This window comes from Hyalella azteca, unplaced genomic scaffold (assembly GCF_000764305.2).
Source record: "Hyalella azteca isolate HAZT.00-mixed unplaced genomic scaffold, Hazt_2.0.2 contig13457, whole genome shotgun sequence".
Classification (NCBI taxonomy): Eukaryota; Metazoa; Arthropoda; class Malacostraca; order Amphipoda; family Hyalellidae; genus Hyalella; species Hyalella azteca.
This window is the reverse complement of record NW_025943380.1, coordinates 847,204-872,104: the sequence shown is the minus strand read 5'-3', so window position 1 is coordinate 872,104 and position 24,901 is coordinate 847,204. Positions and strand designations below refer to the sequence as shown.

At 37.4% G+C, this 24,901-nt stretch overlaps 3 protein-coding genes across 3 annotated transcripts; 2 read left to right on the top strand and 1 right to left on the bottom strand.

Annotated features, from left to right (window-relative positions):
- On the top strand, positions 1–3,083 carry LOC108672520 (lipid droplet-associated hydrolase). The gene is made up of 3 exons (XM_018160202.2): positions 1–275; positions 658–768; positions 1,291–3,083. Exons 1-3 carry the CDS (start codon positions 146–148, stop codon positions 2,016–2,018), a joined length of 969 nt encoding a protein of 322 aa, XP_018015691.1. The 5' UTR covers positions 1–145; the 3' UTR covers positions 2,019–3,083.
- A 2,351-nt stretch (positions 3,084–5,434) lies between these two features.
- Positions 5,435–13,226, top strand: LOC108672504 (tubulin alpha chain). Its single transcript, XM_018160182.2, has 8 exons — positions 5,435–5,701; positions 7,893–8,115; positions 8,357–8,529; positions 8,839–8,967; positions 10,086–10,285; positions 10,385–10,511; positions 11,323–11,523; positions 12,206–13,226. The coding sequence occupies exons 1-8, from the start codon at positions 5,699–5,701 to the stop codon at positions 12,500–12,502; spliced, it is 1,353 nt and encodes a 450-aa protein (XP_018015671.1). The 5' UTR covers positions 5,435–5,698; the 3' UTR covers positions 12,503–13,226.
- A 1,504-nt stretch (positions 13,227–14,730) lies between these two features.
- On the bottom strand, positions 14,731–16,733 carry LOC125178882 (glycine receptor subunit alpha-2-like). Its single transcript, XM_047883668.1, has 2 exons — positions 16,680–16,733; positions 14,731–15,354 (listed from the first exon to the last, which is right to left on the bottom strand). Exons 1-2 carry the CDS (start codon positions 16,731–16,733, stop codon positions 14,731–14,733), a joined length of 678 nt encoding a protein of 225 aa, XP_047739624.1.
- Positions 16,734–24,901: the final 8,168 nt, after the last annotated feature.

Below are 24,901 nucleotides of genomic sequence, written 5' to 3'. Positions count from 1 at the left end.
GTTTTTGTCTAGATTTTTCTCTCAATTGCTCATATGATATCTAGTTTTTTATAGATAGTGAAATCATGTTCTGCATTTACTGTTAGAAACTAAAACAGGTAAGAAAGACCAAATACTAATTCTGTAACAGATTGGTCACAAAAATATGTCCACAATGTCAGCTACTCGTGTAGGTGGTGTTGTCAGCAGGTGCATCACAGTAGGACCCTGGTCAACTGATTGGTTGTCTATCACTCCGCCTTCAGCATCTAATACCATCACACTCATTGTGCCTGGTAAGTGCCCCTTTTTATTCTAATCCTAACTGCATACCTTCATGATATAAGTGAGAATCTAGCTATCTTATTTCCATCTGCTATAACTCACACCTAATACTCCTATGATAAAAGTGAGAACCTTTGGTACCTATAAATTTGGGCCATGCAAAATTGATTTGAATTCTACTGCTAAATGGGAGCGTAACTTGTGAGCTTGCCATCATGAATATTATCATACTCTGAAATCCTCTGCTGATGTGCATTAGGCAAAATGCATACCATCCTATAAGCCATCATAGGCAATTTTTTTATTTTTCTACACCCTGCATTTTGTAGCCTCTGCAATGAATTTGGGCTAATTTACTCTATCATTTATATAAAACAGTTTGAAAATTTACAGGTAACCCTGGAGTTGTGAGCTACTATGAGCAGTTCATGATCGAGCTTTATGAGCATCTTAATAGAACATCTGCAGTGTGGGCTGTGTCTCACACCTGTCATTCAAAAACATGTAAGTGAATAGAAGAAAAATAGGATCTCAAGCTTTTTATTTGGCATATTATATTATTTGTCATAACATTCTATTGTGTTCTAACAGGAATGATAAACTGTAATAATGAAACCCTGTCTTGACTAAAAGCAGAGATTTTTTAAGTAATTCTCATTTATGATATAAAATATTGAATTATCAATTTGCAAGCTAGCTTCTCAAAAAAATGTAGAAAGCCATGAAATTTGGTACATGTACGTTGAACTAGTTATTTTCTCAAGTTCATGCATATATTCAACAAGCAATAATTTTGCTGAATACTTGATGTTCCATCACCTCTCTTTGCACACATTTGATTGCTAATAAAAAATTTTATTTGTGTTGCTACTGTATAATATACCTATATTATTAAATTCTTTAGTAGAACTCAGAGAAAGATTTGTAATTTATGTACAGTGCAAGATAATGTTACAACTGCTAATATTCTCAGCTATCCAACTGAAACCAATCCAGAACAAGTAACGATGTTCAATTATTCTACAGATCCCACACCAAACTCAACTGTGGACCGTGAAGTGGAACACAAGATCCAGTTCATCAGGTCTCATGTACCACATGGCAGCCAACTACGGCTGGTTGGCCACTCCATCGGCTGCCAGATGATTCTGCAAGTGCTTGACGAGCTTGACAATGTTGAAGCCATTGGGGTAGCAAATGATAGTTTCAAAATAGACCAATGTTACATGCTTTTCCCAACAATTGAGAGAATGAAAGATTCTCCCAGAGGCCGGACTCTTTGGCCGGTGCTTGCTTACTGCCGATGGCTACCTCCTTTTATTTGTAGCTGCGTGTCAATCATGCCAAATTTTGTTAAAGAGAAGCTTGCAAGCGTAATTCTGTATGATGGATCTGGAGTGCCGTTACTTGACTCAGTGGTAGAGAGTTTTATTACCAATGTTCGGCCAGACATGGTACGGAATATGCTGGACCTCGCCCATAATGAGCTTGAAACTGTGGTTGACTTGGATATCGACGCCGTGAGTCGACACAAAAGTAAACTGGTGTTCTACTATGGCAGCAACGACCATTGGAGTCCCGTCAAGTACAAAGAGGATCTTGTTGAGAAAGTCCCTGGAGTCGTTGCATTTGTCTGCCAGAAGAACATCAACCACGCGTTTGTTGTAAGGCAAGCCAGAGAAATGGCGTCTGAATTAGCGATAATAATCAAAGAGGTTGAAGAGCTTCAAGGCGTTCTTGATAGAGATGGATGAAGGCCAAGTTTTATTTTATCCCATATCTTATGTGATCTCGTCTAACATTTTGGCATTTGTAGGCTTGTATCATATCTGAAAGACTGATATTTCACGTTGGCCACATTCCTTTTGCAATTTGGTCTGTCTTTTTTGCGTCATTTTTACTCAAGGTGAAAAGATGTGAAACTGCAAAGTGCTGTCATAAACATGTCTTGTCTTGAGCTGCTTACCACCAATTGGGTCTAGTTCAGACACTGATACTTATTACTGTTTACTAAAATTTCATCTTGATGTGAACACGAACAACCATTTGCCAAACCGTAGTGAAGTCTCTTGCTAACAGAAATCATATTTTACTCAAATTTATCTTAACAATAACGTTTTTTCGTGTATTTATATTCATGGGTAGATGCAGAATCTTTTATAAAAAGTGCTGAAAAAACTGTAATTCAATCATTAAATTAAGTGTAGTTCAAACTATTAGCCCGTTATGTTATCATGTTCAGCGGCAAGAAGATGTGAAGTCGCTAAATATTTGACAATTTTTTTTTATTTCTGCCGCTAGTCGACTCGTATACGAGGAAGATTCGGTACACATGTTGTTTGACATATTGATGTTAATATCGATTGACAATTTGGGTTCGCATCCTGGTTGATGTGTTGATTGCAATTTCGTTTGATTTGTTACTTGGCATGATGGAAGACATGATGATTGACATGTTCATATTAACGCGATTGGAAAGTCAATTTTCGGGGCACGAGCCCCTGGTTCTTGCAGTTTGAAATTCTCAATTGTCGCTGGCACGACCAAAGCGCTACAATACTTCAGTTTGATATCTTTCTGGCCTTATCGCGATGCAAGACGGGCAAGTTATCATACCAAAATGACCGACTTCTGTTGAAATGGAAATAATTTATTCTTTTTCCGTTGAATCGTTGTTTTTTTAAGTTGTCTCTATTGATGTCAGAAGTAATTTTTTTGCAATTTCACAGTGCTTGAATATATCGACTGATGGTTTCTAGTTTGTTGTTGCTAAGTGTAACTATTTTTGAAATTGATTGATTAAATATTCGCTGACTCTCGTGTTGTGTCTGATTACTCGTCCTGTAAAAACTTGTGATGAAGAATCATCTGTGGCAGTTCTGAACCTTTGCGTAAATGTGGAAGAGGTTTGTCAGAACAGTAGGTACAGTATCTATGGAAGATATTGGCTATTTTTGTGCTTAACTTTTGACAAAATATGTGAGATTGAATAGTTTTACCCCTGAGATTTAATCAATTCGTATTTTTGCTTTTCATGTGCGAGAAAAGTCGGGTTTTTCATGACTAAATTGAATTGACTTTGTCCTATTGAGTATCGATTTCAAGCCTCAAAAATTAAAAAAATCGGATGAAATTTTGAATTCTATGCACAATAGCAAGTACTTATCAAAGCTGTTTATGATGATCATTTACCGCTACAAATACTGCTATCAATAACAATTATTAAATGATTATGTATTCATACGCAGTGGAGATAGTTCACTCTCTTCGCCGTACTCGATGTAATAGCAACGAAACTGTCAATACGCGGTCAAGAGCCCATCGATTATTTTTTTATACGTATCAGTTATGCTCGAATGCCACGGCTTTGCAAAGTTTAACGTGTTTAAAATTACGTAAGTTTTGTTTAATACTCTTTTTAAATGCCTAACCAATGAAAATTAATTTAGAGCATTATACGCTGTAGTTCACCACATTGATCTCGTCAGTTCTATGTGGCCTAGTTCTCGGAATGAGCAACGAGTTCTTTGAAGCAGCGATATATATTCCTCACAATAATACATCGAGTTCAGGTCCCGATAACGAAGACTGCGTAATAATTGAACGCTTCGATCGGTTCTCTGCCACGCGCATCGCTCTCCTTCACTTCAGCATTGTGGCTGTGAGCGGCGCAGTGCGTAAAGCTTGCGCTGTGCGTAGAGCCTACAGTGTATATCGTCTTTGCTGTGCGTAGAGCCTACAGTGCATATCGTCTATGCTGTGCGTATAACCTGCGTAGAGCCTACAGTGTATATCGTCTTTGCTGTGCGTTTAGCCTGCGTAGAGCCTACAGTGTATATCGTCTTTGCTGTGCGTATAGCCTGCGAAATGCGTACAACCTTCGCAGTGCGTATATACAGATAGAAAATTAATAATAAATAGTGTAGCCACCGCTGAATTCAAGAAATTATCGGCCTAAGTCAGATGACGGAATTTTTTTGAGCGATAAGATCGGTAGCAAATTTGCTCCTGTTCAGTAAATTGTGACTGAACATATTTTGTAGGTATCATCGTGGAGCGATACGTGAGGTGTTAAGTTCAGATTCAGAGTTATGTAATTTAGGATATATTCGATTTCAGTCACGGAGCTTGGAACACATCCAGTAAAAGTTCTTCTCTTGTCGTATATACTGTAATTGTGTTTCTTACATGCCAGAAAAAGCCGAATTGTCTTCTTGGTTGTAAACAACAAGTCAGAAAATTATAATAGATTACGGTTTGATGTCACTTTGGAAAACTAACGCCCACCCCTCATACGATGTTTAGTTGCATTCTAAAAGGAAATGTGTGAATTTCATAAATGTGTGCAGTGTTAAAATAATTTCAATGAGTTGTTTGTGTGAAAGTCTCTGATGAAGGTTTTGCATAGATAGGGCAATCAATTAAAGCGAAAAAGTTGTATTAGTCACTGTAGCAAGAAGTTTCGATCGATCGCAGAGCTGCGCGTGCACTTTGCTTCACCATTGAAAAGTCATATTCCAGGCTCCAGCTGAGTTGGAAGATTAAAATATATAACACATGCATGTTACTACGATAAACTATCGAGGTCTACTTCATGCGTAAGTTCATTTCTAAAGCACCTATTTAGCACCCAAGTTTTCCCTGCATAATATACGGTATTAGAAATATCATATGATTTTTATTTTGTCGGAAAAATCAATCAAGGCTTGAGTAATAGTCAAGTCGTTGTAGCTATATACCGATCACAGCTCACCCAAAGTCTTTCAATAGCAGCTGCTCTTCAAGAGAACCTACGTTTAACCTTATTTGGGGTCTCAAAGTGATATTGATTTACCCTTTAGCGAATTTTCTTGAAAGAATAAAATACACCATTGCATCCGTAACACATTACTGAAATTAATCAATGACAAATTTTTTACAAAGGTGACGCATTTGTTGGATTGGACGAATGAGATTCAGACATTAACCAAAAATACCATTTTGAAAGGCAACATATATATACAGCTGGGCGATAATTAGATAAAAGCCATCTCGTATCAACTGCAATGAGACCGAGTAATTATTTTTATCTATAGTAATCTATTAATAATTATTTTCTATAGTATAGTAAATAATAGTATAGTAAATAATCTATTGTAATTATTTTATTTAACCAGTCTTTCGCCGAAATATTATTTTCATCACGAGTTACGCCCCCCGCCATGTTCGATGACATTTTGGTCGGGTTTCAGTACACCCTGCAAGAATTATGCATTCCGAGCATAATTTCATGTATATTGGTACACTAATTGAATAAGTATCTGTTTGGATTTCTAGTATTTTCAAGGGAATCTCTTACTTTGATGATATCTAAATTATCTATGTATTTCCCTAATTTATTGCAAGCAACTGCAAGTTTCCTACTAAAGACTCCACTTCTGCGTTGAAGCCAAAAATGGTAAGTATTTATCATTACGAGCATTGTTCTTTCCTGAAATATTTGCATCATATGAGCAAAATTAAACGAGAATCTTGAGGATGGTTATTTATTTCAGTTTTATTTTTCTTTGGGGCGGCATGTTCAACTTCCAAACACTCTATCGCCATGAATTATCGTGCGTCTGGCCTCATGTAAATGATATTAGGTCTATGCTCTATACTGTACTTGGCCAGTAGCGCAAGCAGCATGGTAAATAGTGGAGGATGGCAATTGTAGGTTGTAGTGGCAGTCACTAATGGCCGTTGTACTCGTTTGGTATTTGTAGGTTGTGGTGGCAGCCACTAATGGCTGTACACGTTTGGTATTTGTAGGTTGTGGTGGCAGCCACTAATGGCCGTTGTACTCGTTTGTTATTTGTAGGTTGTGGTGGCAGCCACTAATGGCTGTACACGTTTGGTATTTGTAATTTGTGGTGGCAGCCACTAATGGCCATTGTACATGTTTGTTCAAGTTCAATTGTTCTGAATCGCTGTAGAAGCATAACACTGTTTCGGATTAGTGTCCACAACGCCCACCAAGTTAGAGTTAGCATTGCGTGCACTCATCAAGAATTTCTTATTTGAGAAATAATTGCACTTTTAATATTTACTGATAAACACGGAAGACTGCTATATCAGACGGATTTTTTATCTCGTTTTATATGCAGAATTTCAATAATGATTTGATACAGTTCATGGAAAGCAATTCAATAAATGGACAACCTCTCACAGGATTGTCAGCGAATTTCGCGGTTTATACGAAGGGTTAAACACTCGTGCATTTGTTGCCATTTAAAAACAAAAGGTATGTGTGCCAAGGACTCTCCTGACCAACGTTTGGGTCTCTTATCGACTAGACACTGAATAATTCATGTGACACGCGTCCACAACTCGAGGCAGTTGAGTGAACTGTCCTAATGAGGGCTGGTCGAGTATATTCAGCAGTCCTCTTTGTATTCAGCTTTAATCTTCCTCAGCTTTTTCTTTTCAGCTTTATATTAAGCTTTCTTCGAATATATTCAGCTTTAATCGTACGCAATTCGGTCCAGAATTACAGATTGAGCATCCACATGCTCGCATTGTTCTCCATATGAAGCGGCGGCATTGATAGGCTTGTGCTATTAATCATTATTAGTTCAGAGAACACGATTGTGATCCTATGTTTGATTATTAATGGAGAAAAGATGATTTATTGACAAATCAGGAAAATATGAAAAGATTTTAAAATTTCAGCTCGTATTGCGACATTGCGACCATTGTTTGATTTCAAGTCCAGTAGTTAAGTTCATTTACGAAAAACTTTTCGAAATCATTTCAAGTAGATCGCAGTCGCTGTAACGAACTTAGGGGTGCAAGTTATATTCCGAGTTACCTCGGCAGCTTTTGCTGCCTAAATTTTTCTGTGAATTCAACGATAATATTACAATGAATATTTTAGCGATTAGAGTGTGGTATCATTTTGTATTATTTCATCATTTCTTGAAGGAATTTTGATACGTTTGTTATTATTCTTTCCTATATGTACATTGCCAATGAATCAGACTACTCTCTGGCTTCCTGATCAGAATTATTTTTATTAGTCTATGTTAGTTCGATAAGTGAATTTTTCTCTTCCATTAATAATTTTAACGTTACAAAGCGGCTATCTCTTCTGTAATTGTAGTAGTAGCATTAGTAATAGTAGTAGGGGAGAAATTTCTCGCGCTTCAGATCAGTTTCGTCTATTTCGTACCTAAGTTGCGATGAAGAGATTTCTACAGAATGCTACAGAAGATATTTATATCTGTAACATTCAAGCGAACCTTTCCTTTCTTCGCGTTTATAGAGAGAATGCACGCGCTATCTAACTTCTACTCTCTACTCTATCTCTACTCTTACTCTATCTCTTAAACCTCTACTGCTATCTCTTCTGTAACATTCACGCGAACCTTTGCTTTCTTCGCGTTTATAGAGAGAATGCAAGAGCCTCTACTGCTATCTCTTCTGTAACATTCACGAGAACCTTTACTTTCTTCGCGTTTATGGAGAGAATGCATGAGCCTCTACTGCTATCTCTTCTGTAACATTCACGCGAACCTTTCCTTTCTTCGTGTTTATAGAGAGAATGCATAAGCCTCTACTGCCATCTCTTCTGTAACATTCGCGAACCTTTGCTTTCTTCGCGTTTATAGAGAGAATGCATGAGCCTACACGTGGGCCAGGCTGGCGTGCAGATCGGCAACTCGTGCTGGGAGCTGTACTGCCTCGAGCACGGCATTCAGCCTGATGGACAGATGCCTGCAGACGACAGCGTCGGTGTCGCCGACTCTTCCTATAACGCCTTCTTCAGCGAGACTCAGAACGGGCAGCACGTGCCCAGGGCTGTCATGGTCGACTTAGAGCCAACTGTTATAGGTATGATGGACAAAAACTACTTGTTTAATTCAACTGTCATGTGTTCAATGTCATCTACATTAGAAACATTTTTTGTGGCATCAATTGGATAATAATACCAAAAATAGTGGTGATGGTTGGAATGAGTGGCAAAAACCACATCATTTTAACATTACCTATAATTCTTAGCTTGGCAAAAGCAAAGTCTTAGTCCTAATAACCAATTTATCACGCATTCTCAATGAAATTTCCTCACTCAAAGACGAGATCCGCACGGGGTTGTACAAGGGCCTCTACAACCCCATGACACTCTTGACTGGCAAGGAGGACGCGGCCAACAACTTCGCGCGCGGCTACTACACCATCGGCAAGGAGAAGATCGACGCCACGCTAGATGTCATCAGGAAACTCAGCGATCAGGCTGACTCCCTACAGGTCTGTATCAAATATCTGTTCTTATGGCATTAGTCTGCCTAAAACGCATGTTCGGCGAGAATTAAATAGCAATGAAAAATTAAGAAAATTTAGAAAATACACGTACAATCCATAGAGAAAAGCCAGATTTTCGCGAAGAGGGTTTAAAACATTTGATATTGGAGCTGGTCTCTCAAACGTTTTCGATGAAAACAAGATGAATTTACTAAACGTTTTCATTGCTTTGAAGCATCAATTTGATCAACTCGTTTATATTAACAATTTCTCTACCTTTATTTCCAATTCTATAAATATTTTCATATTTGTCAGGGCTTTTTGGTGTTCCACTCATTCGGGGGCGGCACAGGAAGCGGCTTCACGTCGCTGTTACTGGACAACCTCAAGCTCGAGTATGGCAAGAAGATCAAACTTGAGTTCGCAGTGTACCCGGCACCTCAGGTGAGTCTATTAAGAATATGTTTATCACTTGAATAAAAATTAATATTCATTTTAGCGCATTTTCTCATTTATGAAAAAAGGCGCTATTGTGCTCGTCATGACCGTTCGTCCGTCTGTCTGTCCGTCTCTCTGTCAGTGACTTCACGGACGGACGAGAAAACGCGCTCTCTGTCACTCACTGCAGGTAGTACTGATCTAATTTTTTAGTGTAGTATTAGAGCGTACTAAGTACTCGCGAATATAACTCGTATATTGCGTGCTTCTACTGCAAATATTTCGAGTTCATCCAATCCCTACCCAATCCCTACCCAATCCCTACCCTACCAATCCTAGGACGATCAGGATGCTGTTGCCATTTATTAGGTCGGTTTTTTCTCTTTGCATATATTAAACAATTGTTCGTACATTAGAGTATTAATAGAGCGCACTAAGTATACATTAATATTAACCAATATAACTCGTATATAACGTGCTACTATTGCAAATATTTAGAGTTCGTCCCATCCCCTGCATCTCAGGGGAAACTATCAGGAGCAAATCATGCTATTTAATAGAAATATTTTCTTTCTTTGCATTTTGAATAATTTTTCCTCTCTTATAGCATTACTAGACCTTGATAAGTACACATGAATATTGCTCACTATAACACATACTTTACGAGCTACTACTGCAAATATTTCGAGTTCGTACTATTCCCGGTACCTCAGCAACGACTATCTGGATAGAGGATGTTGCTATTTATTAGATTGAGTTCCTTCCTCAGCATGTTGAATAATTTTTCGTAATTTTGAGTAGCACTGGAGATTACATTTGATATTACAAGGTATTATTGCACATATATTAGGTTCTACCACTGCCAATATTGTGTTTGTTAAGATAAATACATAACTCACATTATGCCACAAATGATTTTGCATCTGTGTTTGCTTCATTAGATTTTTATGATCTCATAATCGTCATCGAAATTATTAACGCAAACAAAATATTTTCCGCGTAAATTTTAATAATTTCTATATAATTTATGCAGAAAATTGCAGTGCTGATTCTCGTTTTGAGTTTTAATAATTTCTTCGGAACGTATGCAAAATATTTATTATTTCAATCCCACTCCGTGTCAGGTTTCGACTTCCATGGTAGAGCCGTACAACTCGGTCCTGACGACTCACTCCTCCATGGAGAACTGTGACGTGGTCTTCTTGGTTGACAACGAAGCTATTTACGATCTTTGCCATCGCAGCCTCAAGATAATTAGGCCTTCCTACACAAACCTAAACAGGCTTATAAGTCAAATAGTGAGCTCCATCACGACTTCCCTCAGGTAATATATCTTCTTATTTCGTCATAAACTGATATATGTATTTGATAATTATTTATATCTAGCAGGTGACTGACAGTGTATTGTAATTGAAACGATCAGGTTTGATGGTGCCATCAACGTGGACATGACAGAGTTCCAAACAAACCTGGTGCCGTATCCCCGCATCCACTTCCCGCTGGTCAACTACGCGCCGGTCCTTAGCCCCGATCAGGCCAAGCACGAACAGGTCTGCTTGCTGTCACACTTTACGAATTAATTTATCAAGTTCATGGATAGCATTAGGAAGACGAGTAAATCCTTTAAAAATGCGAGCAATGGTTCTCATTTAATATGTTTTGTAAGCGAACTGATGCATGCACTGATCGATTTCGACGTTTAAACTCGCAACTCATAGAAAGCTTCCTTGTTGCGGGTCGTCAGGTTAGCCGACAAATTTGATAAACATGGCCGGATGAATAAACTCCTTTGTTACCCTATTCCATTATCCTTCTTGGTTATGTTGTTTTATTATCCTTTTGGATTACCCTGTTTTATTTCCCGGTTTGATTATCCTTTTTATCACCCTGCTGAGTTACCCTATTTTTTTAATGATGCTCACACCACGCAACCTCCCTGACAAGTCTGCTCACCTTTCACTTACAGATAAAGTGGCAACTCAGGGAGCTAATGACATGGTAAAAATTTTTCTCGTGATGTTAGAAATGGGATTTAAAAATCGATTTTATGCACCGGAGCAGTAGCACTATATACCGTATTGGAACAAATGAATGCAACCATCTGTATTGAAAATAATACTTTCTATCACTCGCTTTGCCACCTTAACCAACCAAATTTGTGCAAATAGGCGGATGTTTTAGTTATAAATGTTGGAAGTTTGATGTGAGAATTGAAGCTATATAGACTAAACTAAGGATACTTACGTTAGATCAATGGCTTCTAAGGCATTAAGTAGGTATATAAGTATATTATTAGGCCTGAAAAACACTGGTATAAATTGGACGCACTGGTACAAGTTTTACCAAACTATTGATTTTCAGATGTCCACCAACCAGCTGACAATGTCCTGCTTCGAGCCCTCCAACCAGATGGTGAAATGCAACCCTCAAGACGGCAAGTACATGGCGTGTTGCCTGCTGTACCGCGGCGACATTGTGCCCAAGGATGTCAACTCCTCCATTCAGGCCATCAAGAACGGCAAGAACGTTCAGTTCGTGGCCTGGTGCCCCACAGGCTTCAAGGTAAGACTTATGTTTATGAAATATATTATAAAATGAAATAAACATGGCGTGTTGCCTGCTGTACCGCGGCGACATTGTCCTCCATTCACGCCATCAAGAACGGCAAGAACGTTCAGTTCGTGGCCTGGTGCCCCACAGGCTTCAAGGTAAGACTTATGTTAATGAAATATATTATGAAATGAAATAAATAACGCTCATCTAAACCAATTTTTAATCACTGATATAGACATTTGAATTTTGTGTGGAAAAGTATTGGTGGTTATCGATAAAGCTAGAACTTGGTTAGTATCAAGAATAGTTTGTTGTTATCAATTGATTTTGCTTAGATTTTCACTAAGAAATCGACTATCACTACAAATTGAATGTATGGAATAAATTTCTGAATTTTCAGCGTATCTTATCACTCTCAAGCCGCTACACTGCTTATTTAAAACCAAATTTTAACATTAATAAATAAAGTAATTGCCTCTCTTACATATATCAGATCATAGTGTTGTTGGCGCTGAAGAATAGACCTGGTGTTCCCGTCTTTGGTTCTTCTTTTTTATAAGCGATCCTTATTTTTTCTTCAATAACATTTTATAGGCCTTCATATTGCCATATTAACATTATTATTTATTTATTTATATTTATTTATAATTATTTATTAATATTTATTGCCTAAATTTCTTTACCCTCCCAGGTTGGAATCAACTACCAGCCCCCCACGACCGTGCCGGGCGGTGACCTGGCCAAGATGAACAGGTCGCTCTGCATGCTCTCGAACACAACTGCGATCGCCTCGGCGTGGCGCCGCCTGGACCACAAGTTCGACCTGCTCTACTCGAAGCGCGCGTTCGTGCACTGGTTCGTGGGTGAGGGTATGGAGGAAGGAGAGTTCGCTGAAGCCAGGGAGGACCTTGCGGCCTTGGAGAAAGATTACGAGGAGGTGGAAGACGATGCTGATTATTCCGATCTCGATGACGATGAAGGTTATTGAAGAATCAATGGTCAGGATTTGCAAATTAGTATTCGAGTCAGTGGATGATGAAGATAAATCGAGGAGTTGAGAGAAGCGGTTTGCATTGCTTTTATGATCGTTTTTAGGGTAACATATCACAGTAGAATTAGTGTCAAATAATTATTTATGTCTAAATTTTCTAAGGTAATTATGTGATCGTAGGTCAATGCTCGTTATGTAGCAAAAATATTCCCTACACAGTGGACCCACAGGACGACCGGTTGATATAATCTTGCGGTTGAATAAAACAGATATCACTAAATAAACGTAATATATATTTTAATAAGTGTATTTCTGCCTACCGCTGTGTGATGGGCAATTCATGACTGATTAATTGGATTCCATTCAATTTGAAAAAGAAAAATTGTAGTTTCAAAGTTACGTTTTCCCAGTTTTCGGCCGTTGCCCATTGGTAATTTTGTCATTCATAATTTCCAAGTCTTGATATAGTAATATAAATGAAGGCACAATATTCCTTACGTTGTCTCTACACGAATCGCATATTAATCTGTTGATTTGAGTGAATTGACTAAAATAAATAAAAACTAATCGATATGAATATACGGGACGAGGCTTCCTAATTAAAGAATCATCTACACTTCATTTGAAAATTGCCACGGTGCCGATGAAGATGGAACATAGAACTTGGTTATCAAGTAAATAGCTTAATTGTGAAAATGAATTTATATTGAATATAGGCGATATAATAGCTGCAATCAAATTTTGTTTGCAATTTATATTTTATGAAATTAAGAGCTCAATCTGATAGAATACAAATTATATTAATCTCGTAAATAAATATAAAACTTTTCTATATTCCCTACCTTAACGGGAGGTTTTTTTGTCCACTACCGACATTTTTAAAATCAGTGAAGTTATTAAAACATCAGGCTTAATTCGTTTTCACTGTTAGTATTTAGAGTTGTAACTTAAGTTGTAGCGTTTTTGGCGATATAAGTTTCAATAACATAGTGATTCATCTAACTACTGAATGAAAAGAGTGTGAGAAGCTCGTAACATTTATCTTGTTTCATAGGGATTTTCATTTTATATATCATTGAATCTACTATGTAACTCAATAATACACATGGCATCCTTTATAATCGTTATCGGCATCCCTGATTACCAGATCCGTTCCCAGTCAAAATGTACATAATTGTCATATAATTTACGCACAAATAAAACAGTTCAGTTTCCGCTGCATTATAAATGGTTATTTTTACTGCATCCAATGTTGTAATTTATGTCATTATGTCTACATGTGTCGTAGTTGAATGCGCTGGTGAATATGTGTTAAAGTTATACTATCACTTCGTGGCTGTGACGATAAGATCGTACAATTACACACATGCACAAATTTGTGAAGTTTGTTTCAATTGCCTCACCTAATTAACTGTGCATTGTGAAAAGACATGTGACGCTACAGCAACACATTTTGTGCGTAAGAAGATAGAGAGAATTTGTTGAATAACATCTAGTTATTGCTGGGATCAACATCATAATCGAGTTTAATTGAGACATGAGGATAATTATTGACATGGAAAAGCAGCATGCAAATTTGACTACCAGTTCATACCCATGATGTTGCAAGCGAGTGAATTAACGGTGCATTTTTTACATAATTTTTTCTATCAATAAAACCATCTGGCTATATATACAGTGGGGGGAAATAAATAATCGTACACTTGAAAAATCGTATTTTAATGTATGTAAGTACACAAACTTAACAGGAAAAGTGATTTAAATTATGTATAGAGACGCATAGTATTCAAAATACTATCAAAAGAAATTAAATCTCAATGCAACAAAAAACAATGCAACATGTTTACTATGCGTCTCTATACATAATTTAAATCACTTTTCCTGTTAAGTTTGTGTACTTACATACATTAAAATACGATTTTCAAGTGTACGAATATTTATTTCCCTCCACTGTACGTTATATGCAGAAGGAGAAGCGTCCTTAGAATTTGTCGCCATGGGTAGAACTTCATTGCAAATACTTAGCAACACATTTTTATGGCAAAAAACTCCACTGCTATTACGTGCATGTTATTAGGTGCCTCAAGAATAGCACTCAAAATTTATTTTTTGGTCATGAATATATGCGAACTCACTGTCCCTTTGCTCAGTCAGTATTCAAATGAATAAATAGACACTGGATAAATATAGACGTGAACGCAATTCATAGTTTTAAAGAAAGAAAATCAGAGCTCCATAGGATCAGGCTCGATGGTCATTTCCTTCGAGAGCTCTTCAAGTTTCTGAGCAATAGGCAGTGTCCAGAACACGACCAAAAATATCAAGTACGTCAGCAGAGTCAAACGAAAGGCCCATTTATCGATTTTCTTCGGCGTTGCATATGGGTCGCGGATAATTATGCGTCCAAATTTGTGCAGATCAAAGGCATTATATTTAGGCTCCGGAATTGCATTTCTCGGCGTGGCCATCACGCTTCGGTGTCGCGATTTCACTCCTCGATCAGAAGTCCTGCCATAGTCTGGTTTGTTTTCGGGAGTCTCAGCGAAAGTTTGCTCTGAATTTCTGATGGCAATCTCAGTAGGATTATTGTATTCATGGAAATACTCGATGATAACGTGCGTTGTGATGATGCAGAAGCTGTATATGATGGACATCAAGAACCAGACATCAATGAGCTTCATGTAAGAAGTTTTTGGAAGTTCGCCGCTCACTTGCGTGAAGAATGTTGACTGCACCAGTAGAGTCGTCAAAGAAATCATGATTCTGTTCTGGAAGTCAAACCACTTGTAGTAGAACGTGGCGAAGCTGATCATGCTGATAAGTGTGGTGGGCACGAAAATCGTCATGATCTGCAAGAAATATTTCAATATTACACATGAGGTGCGAGCCCAAAAGCGTACGTGAGCGGCCCAGTGGTTAAAGTTCAGAGTACCAAGATACGCACTAGAGAGGCGCGGGTTCGATCCCAGCTCTGTGCGTCAGTTTCTGGTCAGAATCGGCAAGGAGGCCGGGCGGTTAATTTTAAGCACAGCAGAATTGTAGCAGTGCGTTGCGAGTTCGAGACCTCAAAATGCTGTGAATATTCTGCGATGTTAAGAATCGGCGACAGGCCTACGGCCTAATAAACGCTGAAACCGCTATTATATTATTATACGTGGGGAGTGTGCATTATAAGAATATCTTAGGCAAAAACTACATATCTTCAAGTCTTATTCCGAAAAATCTTGTAAAAAATACTAACCTAAAAAAATACCCACATGATCAAATAATTTTTGGCTTCATTACTGTACGTGGCTTTAAAGGAAAATTCATGCTAGAAAACTGCAATGTTGTGCTTTTTAGGATTATTTGCATAAAGCCATTGACTCGCTTCAGACATAATGACAGTTTTCATGCATTGATTTTCAGGAATATTGTCATCATAAGAAGCATAATAAATATAATTATCAGATTTAATTCCTCTAACATCATTTCAATATTTATCACAATACGCAGGGGTATTAGTACAGCTATTAATACTCAGATTTATTACTCTACTTTTCCTCTGGTCTGTGAGTTATCTTCATTATGTATACCTTCACTATACCTAAATTCCTATACCTAAACTATACCTCCTTGCCCATACCCACACGATTCCTCCTGGTCTATACCTACACTATCCCTCCTTGCCTATGCCCACACCATCCCTCCTTGCCTATGCCCACACTATCCCTCCTTGCCTATGCCCACACTATCCCTCCTTGCCCATGCCCACACTATCCCTCCTTGCCTATGCCACCACTATCCCTCCTTGCCTATGCCACCACTATCCCTCCTTGCCTATGCCACCACTATCCCTCCTTGCCTATGCCACCACTATCCCTCCTTGCCTACGCCACCACTATCCCTCCTTGCCTATACCCACACTATCCCTCCTTGCCTATACTCACGCGATTCCTCCTTGCCTATGCCCGCGCGATTCCTCCTCGCCTATGCCCATACGATTCCTCCTTGCCTATGCCCATACGATTCCTCCTTGCCTATACCCACACGATTCTTCCATGCCTATTCTAACACTATACCTCTATTTTTACTCTCGTCTGTGAGTTTTACATAAACTTTCACGTACTATACCTTACTTATACTTTCACGTACAGTGACGTACTATACCTCATCACATATACCTACACCATACCTCATAGGTGTAGAGATGCTCCAGCTTTACTTCGGCCGTGATGCGGCTGAGCATCTCAGGAGACACGCTCGTTGTGAACGAAATGCCAGCAACTTTGTACTTAGGCAGCTGATCCGTGAACTGCAGTGTACATATGCACTATATAAGTACTTGTCATTTGTTTAAATTTGTACATAAAAACACTTATATCGTTGATGAAGTCGCGAGTTCCCCAAAAATTTTCAATCAAAGAAAACGCCACGTAAATCATGATATAGTCATCGAAGACGCTTCGTTCGTTGGTTGTAATTGTGATCTCAAAATTTTTGAACTGATGTTGGAGCATGCTAATCACGAAGACACTTCTGATCATTTTCAAGCATATTATAGCATGAAATGAGATATGAAGCAATGGAAGATGACATAGCGCAAGGAAGTTATCAGGATATCAAAAGTAAGGTTCAAAATCGTAGCAATTATGCAGGTACTGATGAAGAATTTAATGTTTTAATTCATCTTTAGATGAGAGGCTTCGGCTGGTAGCGATGAAACTTGTGTATATTTGGCGTAAAATTCGAATCACGTGTAGGCACATTAAATGCAATTTAAGTTTGAAAAAAAAATTCGGAAATAAGCCACGGTATCAGTAATCTTTCATTCAGATTTTAGGATTAAACATGAATTACGTATTCTGGAATGATGATGACCAAAAACTATTTTATATTCAGCAATTATTAAATAATCTTTCCGGTTACAAAAGACGTTTTTTTTTTGTTGGTATTTCGTTTTTATCTAGAATTTTATCCGAATTTGCAGCAAAATCCAATGGAGGAGAGCCATATAATTATTATATCAACATCATTTTCTACAATAAAACCATGAGTTTTATGTTGTTAGCTAATGCGTTAAATTATTTTATTTGTTCTCAAGTAAGATGAAGTTAATGACTGCAGCGTGACACACTGCGTACAAAACAGTCCCATTTACATATACATACACACTGACAGCCCCATTTACAATGGGGCTGTCATTTGTCCGATTTCATCTGTAAAACTAAGTGATACAAAAATTCAGATAATGTCTTTTTCAAATAAATTTGTATTGTAATCATATCTTTACTACTTCTTTTTATATTGCGTTTTTAAATTAGTGAGTTTCCATGAATCACCTGTAGTGAGTATCTGAGTTCAAATTGTGGAAGTATCTTTCCCACATTTTCAATAAATAACTATCTTTACCATTCGTAGTAATTATAATTGTTCTACTACTATAAAAAATTTATTGAAGCGGGACTCAATCATAGCATGGCATTCCGTAAGTGGAATCAAACACCTGTGATTGTGGGAACATCTTCATATACCATTTGCATGGTCTCTAGCAGAAACCTTGAGATTTTTTATAACCCAAACAATCTACAACGGCACTCGAATATTCCTTTATATTTTTAATGATAACTTGAAGAAAATTTTTCTTTTTCAGAATCTAAACACAATATTCTCAGTAAGGTTCCAAAGAAGTTTATCTCTTAACTATTGCTCACCTCATAGAAAATTCCTTGTCCGTTTTTCTTTAAAGCCACGTAATCTTTCGTATTCTTGTTGATCTGGAAAGTCATGTTGCAGTAGTCGGTGTTGAAGGGGAAGTAGAAGAAATTGAAGTTGCACCGGAACCAAATGTTATACAGCCGCGTCATGCGGATGTGCGTCGCGTTGCCATCGAAAACGTTCGCTAAAATATTATTTAGAAATTATTTAATGAATGAATGAGTCAATACCGGTAAAAATTTTTGAATGAATGAATCAAATTCGATGAAAATGATTAAATGAACGAATCGATCTCTAAGAAAATGATTGAATGAATGAATAGATCGCGATGAAATTGATTGAATGAATGAATTTAACTCGAATATTCCGTTGGCGGATGTCACGAGTGAAAGAATTTAAGTGTTGTAATTCCATATAAAATATTCATGTTTTGACGAATTGAGTAAACAATATATTGCAATTTTAAAAGCTTATTACTTTATTCTTTCTAACTGAATAATAAAGTTTAGAAGTACCTTCACGTTGAAATTTGATGTCGTCGCCCCTAGGATTGCCGATCATTGACACGGTAATCATTGTTTTAGAATCCACCAGGGAATTCATATTGCCTTCTGAATTCAGAAAACTGATTTCCGGAACCCATATGCTGCCGTTTACCTAAAGTAAAATTCGAAAATAGAATTTTTGGAAGTGATCAGTGAAATATTGGTAACTTATTAGGCAGCATGAACAACTATGTGTTGCATATGATTTGTGAATATGTGAACTGATTTCCGGAACCCATATGCTGCCGTTTACCTAAAGCAAAATTCGAAAATATAATTTTAGGAAGTGATCAGTGAAATATTGGTAACTTATTAGGCAGCATGAACAACTATGTGTTTGCGATAAGCATCTAGTAATTAACGATAATGATCAATTTGATTTTTTGTTCTAGGGCTGGTAAACAAATTGTAAGTGCAAAATCTATCACTTTCAGCAAGCCATGGTTATAAAAACTACCCGGCGCATAACTTCTTTCTTAACGCTGTTTCGTTCAAGATTGGAAAATTAGCAATACCGATATATTTAACTATCGCATTTTATTAATAAATCTTAAATTGTTTTCCTGCTTATTGACTACAGTTAGCCTACTCGAATTATATGGAAGGGTTATTCCTAGTTATTAATATACACGTAACCTACATAAACAAAAGTAAGAATATTGCAATGCATTCCACCTCCTCGGCCTGAATAATATTGAGCTGATGGTCGTTCTTCAAGTGTCTGAACTTAAGCCTTGGATCCTTCCAGATCACCAGCAGCTTGAACTCCACGTTGAAGCGGTTGCTCACAGATTGAACGTCATAGAACGCCCTGTGTAAACGATAATGAGTAACAAGGATTAAAATTAAGGATACTTCAATACTGTTATACATTTCGCATGTAAACATGGGACTTTTATACAAAACTTATTCAATGAGTTTTAAAGAATACAGCGTCGATCTGCAGCTTACACTCACTCGAGCACGTAATAATGATGTTATTGTTCACAGAGACGCAAAGAAACTATCAGTACATGCTAACGAGACAGAGACGATGATGTAGACACTCGCGAGACAGAGACGTTGATGCAGACACTCACGAGACAGAGACGTTGATGTAGACAGTTATTTCCGTTGATGTAGACACTCACGAGACAGAGACGTTGATGTAGACACTCACGAGACAGAGACGTTGATGCAGACACTCACGAGACAGAGACGTTGATGTAGACAGAGACAGGTGTGTTGTTGTACGCGACCCTCAGAAGTGAGGGCGGCGGCAGCGTCCTCTGGTAGCCCTCGGGCACGACGGTGAGGGAACAGTCGGTCTCGTCTGTGTGGTCCGGACATTGATCTCTACGATCACACACCTGTGTAATTAACACGTTGATATACGTAATTAATTCAGAATAAATGCAAAATAATCCAGAAAATCTTATGACATATTCACCATAAATCATTCTTATTATGCAAATTTTTTTTACTAAATTATTCATTGCGTATTTACTATAGATAAAAAATATCATTCATAAATAATGTTAGGATAATTTAATAATATTTTTATTGATAAGAAGTAACAAATTATTAAACAGAAATAACGTTAGGTTTATTTCATTATATTTTTATTGATAATAAGTAACAAATTATTAAACAGAAATAATGTTAAGATTATTTAATAGTATTTTCATTGACAATAAGTAACAAATTATTAAACAGAAATAACGTTAGGTTTATTTCATAATATTTTTATTGATAAGAAGTAACAAATTATTAAACAAAAATAACGTTAGGTTTATTTGCCGCGTCAATTTTATTTAATTTATAATTTATTAAATTAAGCAGTTTAATAGTTCATTTAATTTTTTATGTCGCGTATGTGCCTTCGTTCAGCCGCGTCAATTTTATTTAATTTATAATTTATTAAATTAAGCAGGTTAAAAGTTCATTTAGTTTTTAATGTCGCGTATGTGCCTTCGTTCTGCCGCGTCAATTTTATTTAATTTATTATTTAATAAATTAAGCAGTTTATTAGTTCATTTAATTTCTAACTTCGCGTATGTGCTTTCGTTCTGCAGCGTGAATTTTATTTAATTTATAATTTCGACATTTAATAAATAAAGCAGTTTAATAGTTCATTTAATTTTTAATTTCGTGTACATGCTTTCGTTCTGCCGCGTCAATTTTATTTAATTGATAATTTCGACATTTAATAAATTCAGCAGTTTAATAGTTCATTTAATTTTTAATTTCGCGTACGTGCTTTTGTTTTGCCGCGTACATCTAATTTTACTTGTTATTTATAATAAATTTATTTTTACTACGTAATTAATTAATTTAATTTATTTACATTCTTCAATTTAATTTGTTTAGTGTTAGCGTTAGCTCAGCTGTTACTATATCAGTATTTTGTCGTAATCCTTTTGAAAGCAGTGGTTTTGATTTATTCTGAATGGAAGTTTTCTAGGTCTCAGTTGCGTGGAAAACCTAAAATTCAACGGTAGAACTGGCTAATGGTGGTCAAAACTGATTCGGTATTTTCATTGTCTGGGTACTTTTGAGGGAGACTCGAAATTTGCAAAACTCTAATTTATTCTCTTGATTTATTCCTTATACTACAAAGCTCACAGTCTCACTTCCATTCTCTTTTTTCGTTATTTTGGAGATCTCTTTTTTGATAGTATTTATCAGGTCGACCTTTCTGAGTTAATATATATGAGCGGCAACATTCATACAATTAAAGTGGCTATAAAATAAAATAATAAATAAATAAGGTTTATCCGGCTTTATAAAAATGCCTTTTTAATAGTACTCAACCTTTAACTTCCAAACAAATTGTTGAAGGAAATGCGAAACGACTGAATGACAAACCACGCTTATAAAGGTAAGATGTACTCTGTACAAAAATTATATGCACAGTCATTACCTATAAACACCATGAACTTATTTCTCCAATTCGTACCTCTGTGTTCTGGAGCCTCCATGCGCCAAGGCCGGGATCGAAGTATATTTCTGATCGAAAATAGCCTCGAAAATAAGGTTTTCCGTTTCTTACGCCGTCCAGCACGAAGTCATTGTCGTATTCAAGATATTCACACATCCCACGAAGCCTGCACAGATAACGTGATATCCTTTGAATGTTTTACAACGTGGAAGAAAAAACTTATAGGTTTTTGTCCTTATGAATATGAATTTGTCTCAAAAACTATTCAAGCCAGTTAAAAAAAAGTAAAATAATATTTGCGTACAGAGGCGAGTGTATGGTTCAAGTCCCTTGCAAATAAGATGCTATTAAAGAGAGCAAGTGTTATATCGCGTATACCCACCGACGTGTGCAGTGATATTTTGCTTACATAACAATACACGCAATGTGAGTAAATCAGTAGGCAAATACTCTTAGCAATTATGCTTTGCTCCCCCTTTAACTGATTCGGGTAACTTATTTCCAACTGTTTAAAATCGCAAAAAAAAAATAAAAATGCCAGAAGTACCTAAGTGATAAATAACTGACAGCAACGAATGAGGCTTTCACTCATGCATGTTCGAGCACGTGATGACATCCACAAGTTTCATTCATGTCCAAGTGAGTGATGGCATCCACACGCTTCACTCATGTCCAAGTAAGTGATGACAACCACAAGCTTCACTCATGTCCAAGTAAGTGATGACATCCACACGCTTCACTCATGTCCAAGTGAGTGATGCCATTCATGTCCTTAACTCACCTAAATAACACAGGTACCGTGAGCTTACACAGCGCACAGACTTTATAGCTGCCGTCGCAGTTGACGTCGGCCCAGCCACCTTGCGGGTTCAGCACTGCGCAGTTCTCGGACTCCTTCCCGTTGGGTTGACCGCTCGTCCAGTTGAAAAAAGTCACCTGAAAATACAGTTATGCAATCATAACAAAGAAAAAAATGTAAAAAGAAAGTAATATAATCCCATTGAGTTTTGATAAATCGTTTCCCAATACCTACAATGGATGGCATCTTCACAAATATTTAGTTTTAACAAGACTTAAAAGCACCTTCAACTGACTGCTTCCGTTTGAATTGAATAGTTCCATGCAGGCTTCCAAAACGCATTAGCGAAAAAATTAACTCATTTCTGATCATCACTTCAAATGAAGTAAAACTTTGTACTTATTCACGCGCTGCTTATGAATTTGAATACTAATTCATCAGGAAGATGTCAGCAAAACCACAGATTCTGAGAAGCACCTACGATAATAAGTCTTCAATCAATCCTGAATTTATTTGCATGCTACTGATATATTCTACCTGAGTTGGCAAAAATGCCAGACAAGTTGTGGTTTGCTATTTTTTACCGAATAACACCTGGACAAAATTTTATTCAAGTGCATTTCCGTTTCAGAAAATTTCACTTACACCGCAAGCTTTTATTTGGAGATTAATCGTTTTTTATCGTTTGGAGATTAATCGTTAATTTTATTTGGAGATTAAGCGAAGTAGATTAGTCTATGTAAAGCACACCCATGTGCGTGTGTGTATGTGTGTGTGTATAGATGGAACATATTAATGTAGATGAAGCATATTACTCTAGTTCAAGTAAATCACTACAGGTCATGTATATTAATCTAGGCACACTATATTAATCTAGGCGCAGTGGAATAATCAAGGAGCAGTAGGTTAATCTAGGAGCAGTAGGTTAATCCACGTCTAGTAGATTAATCTAGGAGCAGTAGGTTAATCTAGGCGCAGTAGATTAATCCACGTCTAGTAGAATAATCTAGGAGCAGTAGGTTAATCTAGGCGCAGTAGATTAATCCACGTCTAGTAGATTAATCTAGGAGCAGCAGGATGATCTAGGCGCAGTAGATTAATCCACGTCTAGTAGATTAATCTACGCGCAGTAGGTTAATATAGGCGCAGTAGATTAATCCACGTCTAGTAGATTAATCTATAGGCGCAGTAGGTTAATCTAGCTGATGTAGATTAATCTAGGCGAAGACCGACCCTACCTTTTGGCCGTCGCGGGCTCGGCGCCACTGCCCGTCCGTGCCAGCGTCCGTTATGCCGAGCCAAGTGAGGTGACCGCTCGGCGACGCGCACGCAGACACACTTCTCAATGCGATCTCGTAAACTTCCTGAAGATTTACCAATAGCAAAATGATACAAAAAGTTAACACTAAGAGTTTAAATCTTGAATTTTTTAAGCTTGAATTACACTAACTTAACTCATAACTTCGATTAGGTGCGCAATCCTACCGATTATGAAAATTAATTTCCAAAAGTCCATCGTCTAGTGGCCTTCATTTTTTCGGACTGTATAATGAAAAAGCAGAAGCCGCAAGTAAGATGGATCCCGAGAATATTAGAATTGGATAAATCATTCAAGATTTAAATAGACTTTCTAGTTGTAGTTTTGTGATGATTTCCTGTAACAACTATAGTTCCATGGACAATGATTGCAACGACTACACCTCAAGACTCTCCTTGCTGGAGAGATGGTAGTCGAGTTTCTGCCCGTAAAAAAACATCGGCTTGCCTGACGCGCAGCTTAAGGAGGCTCTCAAGTAGTAGTGTAATAGTATAGCATAGAATATTAAAGTATAGTATCTTCGGCATTGAAGAATAGGCCTGGATAGGCCTGTCACCGATTCTCCGATTCTAGTATTTTTCTTGACTGGCCACCAGTACATTCAAATCTTTTCAACGGACTGTAGGTTTAAAATCGTTTCTAGATTTCAGTTGTTCCGTAGTCAAGAAATAAAGTCAATATCTATCATTAAATAACGCCTTTTTCACGCATGGCTCATCATTGCTGAAAGTTAGTGTACGAGATGATACAGCCAATATCAATAATTATATATCGTCTGCCTCACCCGCTGCTCGGTGGCGTCGGAAGGCGCAGCGAGCGTCCCACCAAAGGCCGCGCAGAGGCTGAGGGCGGAGCGGTACTGCAGCTTCTCCTCAAACATGACGTGCTGCGATGGCGTCACCTCGCACGTCTCCGACACGCTCAACTCGCGCTTCAAATTGTACACGTGCTGGCTTGTTCATATTGACTTCATACGAGTTTATATATTTAGACATAATATCGAATGCCATGGATATTCTGCGAAAAACACCCTATCAATGACGTTTGGAAATTTTTATCACTCACCTGGTGAGCAGTTGATATTGACTTTATTGAAATATATTTCAATAAAACATCG